The sequence below is a fragment of the Fringilla coelebs genome (assembly GCF_963513975.1).
Source record: "Fringilla coelebs genome assembly, chromosome: 4".
NCBI lineage: Eukaryota > Metazoa > Chordata > Aves > Passeriformes > Fringillidae > Fringilla > Fringilla coelebs.
The window spans coordinates 9256529-9272441 of record NC_140032.1 but is presented as its reverse complement, the minus strand read 5'-3'; the positions used below and the strand labels follow the sequence as shown (position 1 = coordinate 9272441).

The 15913-nt window shown below is 37.0% G+C and overlaps 1 protein-coding gene across 2 annotated transcripts in view; it reads right to left on the bottom strand.

Annotated features, from left to right (window-relative positions):
• The window catches only part of FAM193A (family with sequence similarity 193 member A), a 77119-nt gene that overhangs the window by 15485 nt on the left and 45721 nt on the right, over positions 1-15913 (bottom strand). Inside the window, exons 8-14 of one of the 2 annotated variants that reach the window (XM_084204564.1) lie at positions 14197-14341; positions 9379-9456; positions 7691-7803; positions 7295-7537; positions 5210-5363; positions 4924-5103; positions 1781-2032 (exon numbers count right to left, since the gene is read on the bottom strand). In XM_084204564.1, the coding sequence (XP_084060690.1) occupies positions 1781-2032; positions 4924-5103; positions 5210-5363; positions 7295-7537; positions 7691-7803; positions 9379-9456; positions 14197-14341 (1165 nt within the window). The remainder of the gene's footprint in view (positions 1-1780; positions 2033-4923; positions 5104-5209; positions 5364-7294; positions 7538-7690; positions 7804-9378; positions 9457-14196; positions 14342-15913) is intronic. The other variant, XM_084204565.1, reaches the window with a different exon arrangement.

Below are 15913 nucleotides of genomic sequence, written 5' to 3'. Positions count from 1 at the left end.
ATGTATATATTTTACACTCACAAAGCACTGCTTTTAGAATAAGCTAACTGATGAACACAAAATACCCAAATCTCAAAAAATAGTTTTGTCAATATATAATAAAAACAAGTATTTGTATGAATTTAGAACTTGCTAGGAATTACTGCCTTTCAAAGCATGAGCTGCCTAAACAAACAATCTTCTCTGACATGACAATCATTACCACAGAAGACAATTGTGAAAAAGGGATTACAAACACTTCAGCATGGAAAATAAGGGCAAGAGAAAAAGAAATAAAACACATAAACCAAAAGCTAATTATTTTCTTCCTTTCTTTTGATTTTCAAGTATTAAGTGGTTCCTAACTTTAAATTAACAAGCAAGGAATACACCCTTTCATTTTAAGAACCAACTGGGGGGAAAAAAAGGAAGCACACATTTTTTTCTTGTTTTACAGAGACAAGTTGTTTGGGCTCACCCCATTTCTTCTGGCTGAAATTGTTTATACACACTCTAAAATGATCTTTCTCCCAGAGACCTCATGCAACATAAACATTAGAATTAAATACTGCCACCTTTAAAAAGGAAAAGCAGTTTTTTTCTCTTTTTATACTAGATTTGATGCAAATTAAAAGCTATGCAGAAGTAGATATAGATATTACAGATAAATATATTAAAAATATCAGTTGAGTCCAAAGACTTTTCAGATATGAAACTCATGGCCAAACAAACTACTTAAATACCTAGGCTCCCTTTTTTATAAAGAAGGATTTTCATTATCTGCCTAATGGTGAAGATGGGAGGGGCTGGAATAACCTGCATTGAAGAAAATTCAAATACATGGGTGCAAATAAATACCTAACATGGTTTCAAAAGAACAGCAGTGGGCTGTTGCTGGCACATTGCAGCTATGGAACAGAGGTAAGGAAGAGACACCCAAGACAGGAAAACCCAAAGTGGATGTTAAGAAGGACAAAAAGAGCAAGTAAGAGTCATCTTGGTGGATTATTCTACTCTCTTTGCAACGTTGATCACTGGGTCAGACCAGGAGAAGACAAAGATGTACCTAATGACAAAGGCTTTTTTGCCCCTCTCAGCAGCACCCATAGTTCAGCTGCTTTAAACCTATGTGAAACAACATCCCCATTAACAGAAATGCTTGGGTTTAACTCATATTTCTGAAAAGCTGTCACTTGGTCCCAATTCTTGTTCCACACCTTTCTCTTGTTTATTATTTACGAGCTTAAGGTCAAAAGAATTTTGCAGAACCTGCAGAAACACAAGTTCTCTTGAAGGACAAAAACCCCCTTACAAATATGAAATAAGACTCCCGTGTCTCTGTTTGCCCAAAAAAACCCAACAAATCCCAACAAAAAAAAAAAAGAGAAGAATTCACAAAAATTTTAACTACAAATCTCGGAATATTATTGCCAAAATGGAATACAAAATTTTTCTGATACATATAAAATGAAGACTTAATTAGTTCTCTTACACTGACTGAAGATCTGTCACTGCTTCTGCCTTGCAAGCCTGATTTGACTCAATATGCTTTCTAATCACACTGCAGACATTATCAGTCTTACTGATGAAAAAATACCCTCAGCCATTCTGTACAAACCTTCCAGCAATTCTGAATCTCACTCCCTGCCCCTCAGCATTCCTTGCAAAAGGAATATTAGAACAAAACCACAATTTGGAGCAACTTTTCATTGTTCCACTGATACTCATTCATGCTGGTTTATACAGTTGTACAGAATTTTTCCTGGGATGGGGATGCACCAATCTCCTTGGTCAGGCTTACCTTATTGTGTGTGAAGGGAGAAGCAGTGTACAAGGAGGGATGGATAAGTGGACGAGGCAGATGAGGAATTGTATGCAATGGTATATGCCCATGGATGTGAGGATAAAGATGAAGTGCAGGATGTGCAGGTTTTTCAGGATTCATAAACTGGTGCCCAGCAGGCAGGCGTCCAGTTGCAAGTGCAGAGACTGTTAGTCCTGAGGCTTCTTGTTTGCAAACGTGACATTCACAAGCATTTGGACCTTGGTCAGCCTACAAAAAACCCCAACAAAACCCATCAAAAATTTCATCTACTCAACAAACATAAAATCTTAGTAATCAGTAGTATTATTTCATTTTGCATACATCAATTAATATTTTCAGAGCATCCACAGATTTTTTTTCTAGTATCAATAGAAAAGCCTCATATTGAAGCAAAGCAGTAGTGAAGAATCTTTATCTTACTTAAAGAATACCCTAAAAACTGAGAGATTTCATACCATACAGAGATTTAATGTCCACTAGCAGTGACAACAAGCAAAATACTGATACAAACCCTGACAGCATTTGATCATTACAAGGCAAACACCCCAGTATAAACGAAAAAAAAACTAACTGGATTAATATTTTTCACAATTTTCCAAGCAGATGTAAAAAATGGGTGTAGGAAGTAGTGGTAAGAGTTGATTAGCTGATAAAACTGGAAGCAGTCCTCAGCTGCATTAGGCAGAGCACAAACAGCACGTCCAGGGAGGCAACCTCTCCACTCTGCTCAGCACTGCTGACTCCAGTGGCAGGCTCAGTTCTAGGCTCCCCAGTATGAGAGACATGGACACCCTGCTGTCACACCAGGGAAGGACCACAAACATGGGAGCATCTGTCAAGGAGTGAATGAGAGCACTAGGAGAGCACTCCTCAACAGAGGAGACTCAGTGGGATCTTACCAGCGTGTGCTTCCTAACTGGGTGGGGAAGGGAAGAACAGAGAGGACAGCACCAGGCTCCTCTCACTGGCATCCCATGAAAGGATCAGAGGAAATGGACACAGACTGAAATACAGGAAATTCCAGTCAAACCACTCATTTGTGAGAGTGGCTGAACACTGGAGCATAACACCTACAGCAGTTCTAGAGCCTCCACTCACTGTGGTACTCAAAACCCAACTGGACACTGCGCTGACCAACTCTCTCTAGATGATCTTGCTTGGACCAGGAAGGCAGGTCTGGATCATCTGCACAAGCCCCTTCCAAACTCAACTACTCTGTAAATATGTGAGGCTGACATTTCTTGCAAAAATTTCACAATCGCACCAACCATGAAAAATTCACACTTCAGAAACTTGAACTGTTCTCAAGGTATTGTTAGCGTCTTTGTCTCAAAAGAGCTCAAGACTTCAGAAGAAAAGCAGCCCAGGAAAGAGCAGCTCCATTTCCCTTTCAGCTCATTACTTTTTCCAGCCACTGTCACCTGACATTTCACTGGTAAATAATTTTACCAGAAGCAATACCAAAAATACTTCCCAATTTCTCCTTTTCCCACCAATGTGGCAGTTCACGTTTTTCCAAAAATGTAACATTAAGACTAGCTTTCTAAAGAAGAATTGACAGGTGATGCTCTTCTTAAATATCCCTTCCTCTCAGAAACAACTAACTCATCATTATAATTTAAAGGCATTACAGCCTTTAACACAAGGTATATTTTAACAAATAACAGAGATGTCATAAACCAAATACAACAACTGAATTAATTTCATGTATAAAGAAAATAAAAACCCTCACTTTTCTAATAAAAAAATCAGTACTATCCAGAAATCAACACTAATCTACTAACAAATGAAAATGGAAAAAATATTTCAAACAAAAAACCCAATTCTGATAAACTGGGTACTGAAAAGGAATCCAAGAGAAACAGAGGTACTGAGTAAATTAGCAAAACCAAGAGGTAATGCCAAAATAATCTCAAATTCACATGACATGTACAAGTGAAATTGATCACTTAAATACAACACTACACTACTCAGCTCTGATCAGAAGATCAGACTAAAAAAAGAAAGTCATTAAGACTTCCTCAGAATCATTCTGAAAATACTCTTATTCCTCAAAGAAAAGAAAAAGGCTAAATCCATCTTTTTATCTTACATTTTAGTTTGCTTCCCTAAGGCAAGCAGAATTATATAATCTAATTTGATTTTCCACAACAAATACTGAATCTCTTCACCAGTTTCAGACTAGTCTGACAGAGGTCTCACCCCATGTAACTTTTATGGCATAGGTCAGCAATACATAGAATAAACCCTTGATGTACTTGATGAAAGAAAATGAGTTTAATACCATTAATACTTCCAGTGGAAGGTCTTAAAACATCCTACCCAGAGGATAACATCTGCTGGGAGATGATTATTGTCTAAGCTCTCAAAGGTGTACCAGTATGGAATTGCTCATGCAATAAGAAGAAATAAGTGACAGTCTCTCTCAAAGCAGTGAGCCTGTGCTGGAGCTGCAGGGTAACTTAGATTGAAATCCTTGTGGTTGAAGAGACAAATCCACTGGATCCTTTGCTTTGGTGATCAGGTCTTAAACCAAACACTGCCACTTGCAGAGCAGATACTCCAGGTATGGTTCTCTAAGTGGTCTGATGACCTTACAGTCAAGAGCTTCATAATCTCAAACCATTAAAAACAAACAGACCAAACATCCCAAGACCCATGATGTTAAGTCATGCAACTGATTTAAATACACAGGGTTTACACAGGGAAAGGGAATCCTCAAATAGAGTATGAAAGAAATATGTGTTAACTAAGTACTCATAACATCTACCCCCCACCCTAATTAACTTCAAATAATGCAACACTAACATTTAGCAAAGACCAGGTTGATCTTCCAAACAGAAATGTTTATTAGTTTATGTTTCTCATTCATGCAGCTAGGAATAAGCTTTTTCCTCTTTTCCTGAAGCAACTTTTAAAATAACTAACATATTTCAGGTTTTGACTAAAAGATTATTTGACATGACAGCGTAACAATTAGTTGTTTTAGGTGTCATACTTACCTACTGACAACTTAAAATATTTAAGTTAAAAAATTAATTGATGATGTAAATGTCTCCTCATTCAACAGCCACATTTCAGAAATTAATCTACTACAAGATGCTTTTAGATGACTGTACCTGCTGACTGGGGTAAGAAGGTGGTGGACTATCCATTTTTGTTTCATCTTTCCTTAATGCCCTTTTTCCTAGAGTCATTTCCTCCTTTTGAGTCCCTGGTGGTTCACCACTGCTCTCCCCATCTGCTTCTTCATCATCTGCTTCTGAAGAACTGCTGCTAGTACTGCTCACCTGAGGAGACTGGACAACATTAACTCATTAACACAGGGACATTAATAAGGACAAGCATTTCTCCAGTGAGCACATCCAAAAAGCAGAACAAGCTGGGACACTGTAAATGCTGTACCTCATCTTTCAGTGCCATGTTTTCGCCGCCGCCGTTTAGCTCGCTGTGGATTCCGTTCATGTTGGCTACAACCTCGGCATCATCGTAATTATTCAGTGGGTAGATATCAGCAAATTTTGCTGATAATGGTGCAACATCATCATCATCACTACCACTGAGGGGAAAAGAGGTTTAGATCAATCCCAGCGCTCAGTTATAGTGAAAGCAGCTAGAATACCAAGATGAAATAAAGTTGAGGGCATCCCTTGTATAAATGTTCCAATTAGGAGTCAACAGATGGTCTTTCAAGTTCTTCAATTGAATTTACTTTTTCAAGCAAGTAAAACAAACAATCTGCCACATAATCCTACTCAATGTAGCAGTCACATGCCTGAAAGACAGACTCAATTAAAAATAAGATTCTCTGCTGGTTTTGGGAAAATATTTTTCAAACACTGTTTTCTGACCAAAAATCTATGGAATTAATAATACCAGGATATTGATGACCTTCAATTTGATGAAAAAAGCCTTAAGCCAATGTCTTCCTTCATAGAAATTGCTAAGTGGAAAAAACCACAACATAATTTGAGTTTTTCCACACGTTAAATGCCACATCAGTAAAAAGGGAACACTGAACACATTACAGTAGCCCTTAAATTTCTCAATAGCCATTAGTTGGTAGACAACCCCACATCTGCATGCTTTTCAAAATCTGCTCTGAAATATTTAGTAGAATTTTTTTGCCTAACAGATAGATAGTAAAAGGACATGCACATTTAATTACTCACTCCAGGGAAGTGTTGCAAAGATCAGTTAGTTCATGTTGCTACAATAATCCAGAGCTCTTAAAAGAGCTCTTAAACTGTGTGCTTTTATCTTGTTGCATGCCATAAAATACTCAGCCAAAATTTAATTACATGATGGCACCATTAGGCATATTTCAAATGTGCAATAAAGAAAGAAAACACAGCAGATAGTATGAGACATAAAATGGCACTTCCCCAAGGAGCAGTGGTATTTCCCTAAAAATAGGCTTCTGACAGTAAATAATACTTGGATTCAACTGAACTAGCTTCTGAAGAGACAAAGTGAACAATTTTTGACATTTCGGCACCAAAATTAGCGAGAGTTTATAGAAATGGCAAAGTACACATTTAAGAACACGTAGCTGTTTTCAAGCGCTCCCCGAATGGGTTCAGAAGCTACAGCTCTGTAATGAAATACTAAACTATTGGTGGCAGTAGATAAATGCTTAGAGGAAATGGAACTTAGTGACTGACAGGCACCAGAAACACCCCACGCGTCTGCACTGTCCTCGTTCATCACAGCGTGTGAGCACGGAACACACCGGCCAATTCCCCTGACGGTACCTACAGCAGGTATTTCATTATTTCAGTGCTCCCACCATGCAAGTAACTCAAGATGGGGTTTTAAAGTATTTCTTTAGAATAGCATATAACAGAGGAGACTCTTGGTTAGCTGTACCCATACTGAGTACAAAAGCCAGCCCACCAAGCAACTTTTACTCTTTGGAATCGGGAAGGGGTGGAAGTCCACCATTAGACTAATGTCTCAAATCTGATAAAGACTTTGATTGTAGTGTAAGAAATTGGGTGGCAGATCCTTCTGATAGGGACAAAAATTTTTGATGCAAGCCATGTTAACACAGGTTCAACAATCCAAAAAGCCAAATAATAAAGGCTTTTTTTGGAACTAAAGTGATTCATGTGAAATGACAATCCTTTGAAGAAAGGAATGCCAGTTCCTTACTTAGTTTAAGAAAATCTGACATTTTAAGACAATGCTCTAAAGTAGATCAGAATCTGATGTCCCTGTAATTGCAAAGCAGGAAAGTATGGACTACAAAAAATTATAGCAATACTGATTTTCAGTATCTTCAGAAATTTTCAGAAATCTGACAACATCTTTTTTAATATATATATTTTTGCACAACATACAGCTGGAGTTGTGGCCAGCTGAACACACTACCATTATTAAATAATTTTCTGAGGCAAAACTAGCATTACATAATGATAGCCTGCCAGTGTCATTTGCCTGCTTAAGTTCAATTCACTATAAAAATTCAAAACAAAAAAAGCAACTTACAAAGTTGGTGCAGAACCATTATCTGAGAGGATGAGTCTGGGATGCTGCTGAATTGTGATAGGTGAGCTGGAACCAGATCCTGAACTTGCTGAAGACATACTGGGTGGGCGGATTTCAGATAAATAATCCGGAGCAGAATCAATTTGTAGTGGTAACTGGTTAATGTGGATGTCATCCGTTATGGGAGAATCCATGATGCCACACGTTAAAATGTGTGAAAGGCTGCAGTCATCACAAGTACATCTGCTCAAAAATTAAATTACAGATTTTTATGATCTTGTTTAACTAGCATTTATTTAAAGTAACCACATTCTTTGTTCCAATAATGTATTGCTTTTTTCCTTGAATAGAAAAGTAAGGATTTTTTATGATTTCATACTAAAAACATCAGCTCACCTTCTTCTATAATTACAGTTGGGACAGTCAGGCATGCTCAAACGTGATGACAGCATGTGTCTCATTGTGTCTGTGAAGTTGTTCTCCCCAGATAGTGCTTTCTTGTTATTAAGCTGAAGTAAATGGTAAAAGCAGTGTTTTAGTAGTGCAAGTCTTCCCATTAAAAACTCAATGGCACATAATGACAAGTTACATAACCAAAAAGGGTTCTTTGGGCAAAATTATTTAAAAGCAAAATAATTCAGAATAATTCCACGAAGGTGGCATTTTGATCACAAAAAGGAAGTTCAAAGTTACAAATGACAAACATTTGGCATCAATACCCTTCAAATAAAATCTGTCTCTACTATGAAATAGGAAAGTGGACAAGTCTGTCTCCCTGACTCATTCATACGTACATCTTGCACTGTATTTTTGCTGATGCATTCTCAATTTGAACAGTTTTTTGTCTTGTTTCATGATATGCAAAAAAGGACACTGCTGACAAATGGGAAAAGCAAACTGACCCTTAACTTGCAAATCAAAAAAATTTAGGACTAATTTGTTAGCTACAATGGTATGGAGTCAAGAGTAGCTGCCCAAAACAGGACTTGACTGCATTAGTAAAAATTTCAATCCAAATAATCTCCACCTGGCAGAGGCCTAATCCTGAAAGCACCTAATTCCATTAGATACCTACAAGCCTTAGGTTAAACAAGGATGTGCCTATGCTCCCACTTCTACAGATGCCCAGACCTGATCCTTACCTAAGCAGCCATGGTCTTACAGCTCACTTAAGGCCAATTAGGATCAAGGAAAAAGAGGATTCTTCCTCAAGTCCTCTGAGGAGACCTGTATACCAGATGTTCTGAATACATGGTTAACGCAGGCTTATGTTCCTTATAGGAAAAAGTACTTACTGATGACTGCTTTGAGACATTGCCAATTTAAGCTTAAGTTTAAGTTTATTAAAATGTACTATCATACTCTCTCTGGCTCATGACTAGCGTTTCTTTCTGCATACTGGTACAGGAACGGAGAGGTTCTCCATCCAGAGTTGACTCTATCCGAAGCCCACTGTACTCTTATGGAAAGCATGATGCACACTTGAACACTTCTAGGCTGCAGAAGAGAGTACTGAGTCTTAAACAGCAGTTTTATAATAAGGTAGAAACTTCTACTGGCCCCTCTCTGGTTACAGCTTAAAAAAAGGAACACAGTTCTGCTCAGCCCTTTCCCCAAAAAACAAGTGCAGGAGCTATCTCCAGAGTCCCAACAGGTGGAATCACCTGCCCTGACACTGAGGCTCATACTCCTGCACACACGCAGGCATTTGTTAAACTCTTGAGCACAGTATTCCCTACAATGTACATCAAGACAGCTCCACACTCAATGTATTGGCTGTTTTGGATCCCACTCTAGGGCAACAAAAATTCCTCTTTTTTTTTGTACAAAGATTTTAAACACCTGGCTTTCAGTCCTAAGTCCATAGTGTTTATGTTCTACCTTGTAGTAACTGAGATTACAGACTTTTACCTGCTCCTCTTGGATCTCACTTCTCTATTTTAACTGAGCAAATTTCATGCCTGGCATAGTTGCAGAATTAGACTGCACAGAACTAGTACAACATACTATACTCATGTTTGCATCTTAGAAATATATGTGCAGGATTAGTATAACTTAGAAGGGTATGAAAAAAAAAATCCTACCTGCTCTTCAATAAAACGCCTCTGTTTAAAAAATTCCCAGTCTTCCTTTAGCATGCGTTGTTTTGTTTTCATTGCCATCTAAAACAGAATTTGAGGAAAACTCATTGATTTAACAATAGAAAACCTACTTTGTTGTCAACTGGCCTGTTTCATTAAACCTAGCTTATCTATACTACTCTGCAAGCACTTACACACCTAGTCTATATGAAATGTGTTTTATTTGCTAATAATCTGAGTCACTTAAACAAAAGATTTTATATTCATTTACATTATTTTTTCACTTGTATTTTCCACTTGGTTTTTTCCACTCTTACTCCTTATGTTGGTATCTCTTTTCATTAAATAGTTTCATAATATTTTTAATAAACAGTGATTGCTATCAAATACTCAACATCTCAGATTCACTGCAATACATTAAAATCTAGAGATATTGGATTTACAGCAAGGCCCCAGTGCAGGCTCAAGTGTAAACCCTGAAGTATCACATGTGGAACTAATCAGTCAAAGAGTCAAAAGAATCAAAAGTAGTGACCTAGACTAACACTATTTATTCCTCAAAGTTTTTCATGCCCCTTGATTTATCTAAGGCTGGAAAAATACTTTATAATTGCTTATCTCTCTAATCATATCAACATAAATGAACATAAGAGTATGTAACTTTTTGTACACAAATGATGTTGTACTGATTTAGTAAATAAATTGACTCTGAGGGAACACAAAAGCTTTCATGAATTCTAACACAACACAATGCAAGAACAAAACTACTCCTGTCATACCTTACAACATCTAACAGCATTACTTCATCAGTGAGGAAAAACAAGTACCTGGGTTATCTTTTACAGATGTTTTTTAAAATTTACCTAAATAATAATAATATTCATAATCTATCACCTTAGAGAATACAAGAGATTGCTTCATAAAATAGGTTAGTGAGCCAAAGACCACTAGGTTACACCATCAGCAACATTCTTTTTATCTTCAAAAGCATGCCTCCAAAAATTCACACTTGATAAAAAGTTTTAAGTCCTACTACCAAGCTAAGTATATTATTGCTATTATCATTATTTACTTAGGAAGATGAAATTTTAAGCTGGGGATCTGAAGCAGTATTAAGTGGAAAAAATCTGCCTAACTAATTTCTGAAACTATCAGCATCATATTTTAATTACCACAGTGGATTTGGATTTCCTTTACTCCAGTGAGATAATGCTAACACCAAAAAATGAATTTACTATGTCCCCACGTGTTTATAAAAAATAAGAAAAAAAAGGACACCCATAAAATATTCTTAAATCACTCATACCATTTCTCAGACACACTAAAAGGTACTTGCAGAGCCTGTGGCAAGCAACATCAGAAATTTCATCCTGGATGAACTATCAGCCCCTGAGAACCCTTGAGCTATATTTAAGGCCAGCAGCTCTCACTGGTTTGGGTGCCCTGACACCTGAACCCTCACCATCAAAGTCAGCCACCTGCATTCACTACACTTTGTAAGAGAAGACTTTCAATGCCAGAGAATGATATTTAAAACAGCCAGTGCATTAACTGGGAGCTGCCTACTCAAGCCTGCCAAGAAACTGTCACAGCAAACAGCACAGGGTAAGGCCTGGTACCTGAGCATTAATGGGAACAGGAGCTGACACTCAAGTTTTCCTACTTTCACCTTTGCAGCCTTGCCAATACTCCATGCCTACAAGTATCTTAAGTTATTGATTCCATAAATAATAGAAACCCACTTCTCTCCCTCCTTTCTTTTCTCCAGTGAATATCTATTTCACCAGAGCAAAGCAGCTGCAATACAAACTACATGAACCATGCCCAAGAACTCTGCTAGGGAGTGAGAGATAAATTCAAATGCCATCAGAAGAAAAAATTTGCACTTCAGTCTTGTACATCTGGACTAAATATGAGTAACACTGCCCAATGGAGAAGAGAGGGTCACTATCACCCCTCTTCCTTCCTCCCTATTTATTTGAGGCTAAAAAGTATTTGAGCTCCATCAGACAAGCAAGACAGACAAGTAAATTCTCTTCCATTCTGACATGGATTTAAACAAGAAATGAAGCCAGCAGCCTGGTCAGAACAGAAACATAATATTAAATCATCTGTGAAAACTCTGATGTCTAGACACATTTCATAGGAGGCTTATTTCTTCCAAATTTTAAAGTCTGCACCAAATGTAAATCGCACATTTGATCTTCCCAAATTTCATGTGTGAAACTATTTTCCTAGACTATTCCACTAGAAATAACAAAAATAATTCCTCCTATCACAAAGTCTCAGCACACAGAAATAACGATTGCTTCAACAGAGCCACCATAAAGACAAAAGCCAATTTATGCCCATATTATTTTGTCTATTAAGTTGACCAGGACTTAAAAAAAAAATAAAATCACACATCAATATGGAGAAACAAACAAGAAGCTCTGCTGGGCAAAAATATTTCCATTAAAAAAATAATATAATAATAAAAAAAGAAATCCTTTGGCATGAAGCACATATGACTGTCTAGCCATTACTTGTTGAAATAACACAGGACCTCCTAGGTAAATGTAATGTAAGTTTGATAATGAAATCAGAATCTGGATGTACAGGCTGCATACACTTAAACCTCTCCTTTACTCAAGATACTCCAAAGATTTTCCTCAGATTTAATATATGACTAATACAGGCACTGATACAGATGATTCCTTATTCTAAACTTTATCACAGCATACACACATGGCCCACCAGTGTATTTAGTTATGTGTGTGCATGACACAGCTATCTTAGAGTCTTAATTAATATCTGTGTTGCTTGCAAGAGTTAATCTCTTTTTTTACCAACAAATAGCATAACATACTATAGTGGAGGGCCCATCAATTATCTTTGCTGATGGGTTACTTTGGGTATAGTTCCACAATACATAAGTGAGAACCATTCTTAAATCTCCTTTCCTTTTTAACTTTTCAAACACCACCACACAAGAAAACCTCACAATTTTGTTGTGCCAAGAAGCAAGCAACTAAAGAACATGCATTCACTATTAAGATCCACAGTTTCTATAGCAGCTGGGCTTTCTGATTTCGAACTTGTTGACAAAAATATCACTGCAAATTCAGGTATGATGGTTATACTGAATAATGTATTTTTGACCAAGAGAGTACAACCACAGGTCGTCACCAACACAGGGTATAAGGCATGACTGTGAAAATGCTTTTTCCTACAAATAAATACCATTATTTATACAACAATCTTCTTTAAAATTTGAGGATTTAAGTTTTACAATTGTTTCTCCTACAGACCCCCACATCATTGCAAGTACTTTTGGTCATAAGGAAATAAGTTTTCACACGAAATTTTCCAACTGGGAGAAGAGTGCCTGTCTGCACAGGATACAGGCTTCACTGAGCAAATTTAAAAAATGCTACAAGACAGGAGTTGTGCCAGCTGTATGGTCACTTGATAAAAAGAAATACAGAAGAATCAGTTAAGAGCTGATCAAGTGGTGCAGAACAACCTGTCAGAAACCAAATATAAATGTGACTCTACAGAAATGCCATTTAAAAAATAGCTGAATGATGGCAGTGAAGTGGGCTCCTTTATTACTAGAGAGGCAATATCAGACAGCCATGACACCCTGACACCATGGGAAAGATGACTTCTAATAGCATAAGATGTGAGGTGATGACATTTTACTGAACTGCAATCAAATATTATTTGGTCAAAATTTCTCTTGGAAAAAGAGAAAAAAAGCAAAAGCAACCAGACCAAGAGAAAACTTTTTAACTCAAAGCTCACAGATGCAGTCCCCAAATAAAGAGTGAACTCTAAAAATAAAATTAGTTATATCCTGTCTCCATCATTAAGGCACTGGAATTAATGGTAAAAGTTCACTTAAATCTTCAAAACAGGGAACAACTTCTGAAGGACATTTACAGCGTATCATAAGGCTAAAGTATGTTTGTCATCTATGGAAGCAACATAGTATTACTGAATCTCAAATTAGTTCTCCATATTCCTACTGCTCATAAAACTTCAAAATATAAGGCAATTTCTATAGAATTCTCTATCTTTAGTTGCATTTCCATGATATTTTTTCTTCTAGAACACTTAGGATTGAGCTAAGCAGATATTTACTCTTTTCCTGAGGTGCTTTAAAAAAATTTATGTTTTTGAGCATGAGGCAAAAGCCACAGGAGAAATTTTTGAAGAGTATAAACAACCACTTGCAAAATAAACAGCTATTTTTCTGAAAATTAAGCTCTCAGCAACGAAAGAGTCAGCACAATAACATGATTATTCTCTGAAATGCAGCACAAATCCAGAAGAATAAGCTATCAGATCATATACTTGATTAAAGTACTGCTTCAGAGGTCTCAAATATTTATGCATTGAGACAAACTGCAGTTTCCATTTTGACAACTGTGCAATGATCATCATGACACTATGAAACATGCAGTAACTTTTAAAATCTACCTCTTCCTCTGGATTTCATTTAGTGTACTTGTTATTTTGAAAGCTTAGGGGGTTTTGTGGAAGGGGTTACTTTTATTTCCTGTGGCTCATTCACTGGCTAACATATTTATAAAATGTTCAAAGACCATCTCTAAACAATTGCTTCAACAATTTGAATATGTCATTGTACAATCACCACTAAGTATTTTAAGTTCATGCTTTTCTATTGTGAATGACTGACATGAATGAAAAAAGTTACATTTTGTGGCTTCAAAGTCCTGGATAAAAATACCCAAGAAATTTTTCTTCACTGATGGCAAGTCCTGCATGGGCTGCTCTCTACATAATCAGTCTTGAGACTGTTTGCATGACTCTTACCTGTTCATCAACATAATCATCTATTCTTTTCTGGCATTCAAGCCATGCTTCAGCAACTTGGCCCATTTCCTGTTCCAGCTGATGATACCTTTGTAGCAAGGTACTGTACATATCTTCACTACAGGAATCGTGGGTTGTTCCAAGCCTAAAAGTTCAAACAGCACTTGTTACAGAAGAGACATTTCACTGAAGAATCACACTTGTATGATCTGCCAGCCAAAAAGAATGTTGTGAAAATGTGATCGTTGACACACACCTAGGCCCACAGAGCTGCTTGTGTCCCAAAAATTGAGTGGTTTTAGTAGTTTTTCAAAAAATATCCAAAGTCTGCTTATTCCAATCTTCTGTAACCAACAATAGCAAGAATGTGGGAAGTGCCACATTGCTAGAGCCTCTTTCCCATGAGCAACCAACTGACAAACCTATTTGCTCAAATTCGGTTGCTTGATATATTTATCCTTCCGAATTCTATGGGCTAAATATATATGTTGACTATACACTGCAGAGCTACATAACAAAAATAAAGCCAGAAGCTTGTTAGGCAGAACTCTCATGACCAGTGCTAAAAAGAATACTAGATGACTTGGAGTTCCAGGTGGGAAATGTGCTGTAGAATGAGGCAAGTGAGATCCAAGCAGTTATCTACTATCACTTGAGCAGCATGGAATTCACAACATGGGTATGCCAGTCACTGCTGACTGTGTCTGTGAGGAGCCCCAGAAATAGGAGACAGACTTACCTCCCTTCCTACTGCTGCATCTTTGCACAGCATAATGCTTCTTAAGTAAATATGCCAACTCCCAATACATTGACTTGACAAATAATAAAAGACAAATTCTACTCAATAACATGTGTTTAAACCACACTGAATTGTAATGACCTGTCAAGTGACATAAATAAACTGAAGCTTTACAACATTTTTCTACTTGGTAATTAAGGAGAAGCTGTTTGATAATTAATTCGTCACAGAGGTTGTGTAGCAATCAAAGCCAGTACCAAAAAAACAAAATTGAAGCATCACAAAATGTGATATTTAAGCCCAGTTCCAGCATTTCAGGGAGGTTATAGATTTTCATTGCAATAGGATGTCAACCCAACCTCAGAACAACATAGTCCTCCTGCCTGTCACCAGGCAAAGAACTAACCCCTTAACTTGGCAATTAAGTATAATGAAGAGCTGAGCAAACAGACAACTCAGTAAGCACCAAGTTCCAGCTGATAGTGTGAATTTGCCAATAAATTCAAATTTGTGTTATTGTTCTTCTCCAGAACCTGCAACACAACCACTTGAGAAGGGTGCACAAGCAACTCTGCACATAAAAACTTGGGATGTCTGCGGGTTGAAGAATACAAAAAGAAGTTTCAGTGGATACAGTGCCTTCATGACACAACACTGCCTTACTATTAGTACAAATACTGTCAACTCCTGTTACTAGACCACAATTTACTACTTTTTTTGGAACTTTTGTTTCTAGTATTATGTAATTAAGTGAAAATCAGATCCCTAGTATATAAAAATCAGTAATTTTTTATCATAAGTGCTCCTGACTACTACTGTTCTTTCACACAGTAGTTGTACATTAAATAATTTTTAAAATATGCTCAAGTTAGAAGATAAAGAACTCAATTTTAAAAAATTGTACTAGCAATGCAACAGCATTTACACTTTAATTTTTTATTGTGACTCTGAGTAAAGGTAATGTGATCCTAGTAAATA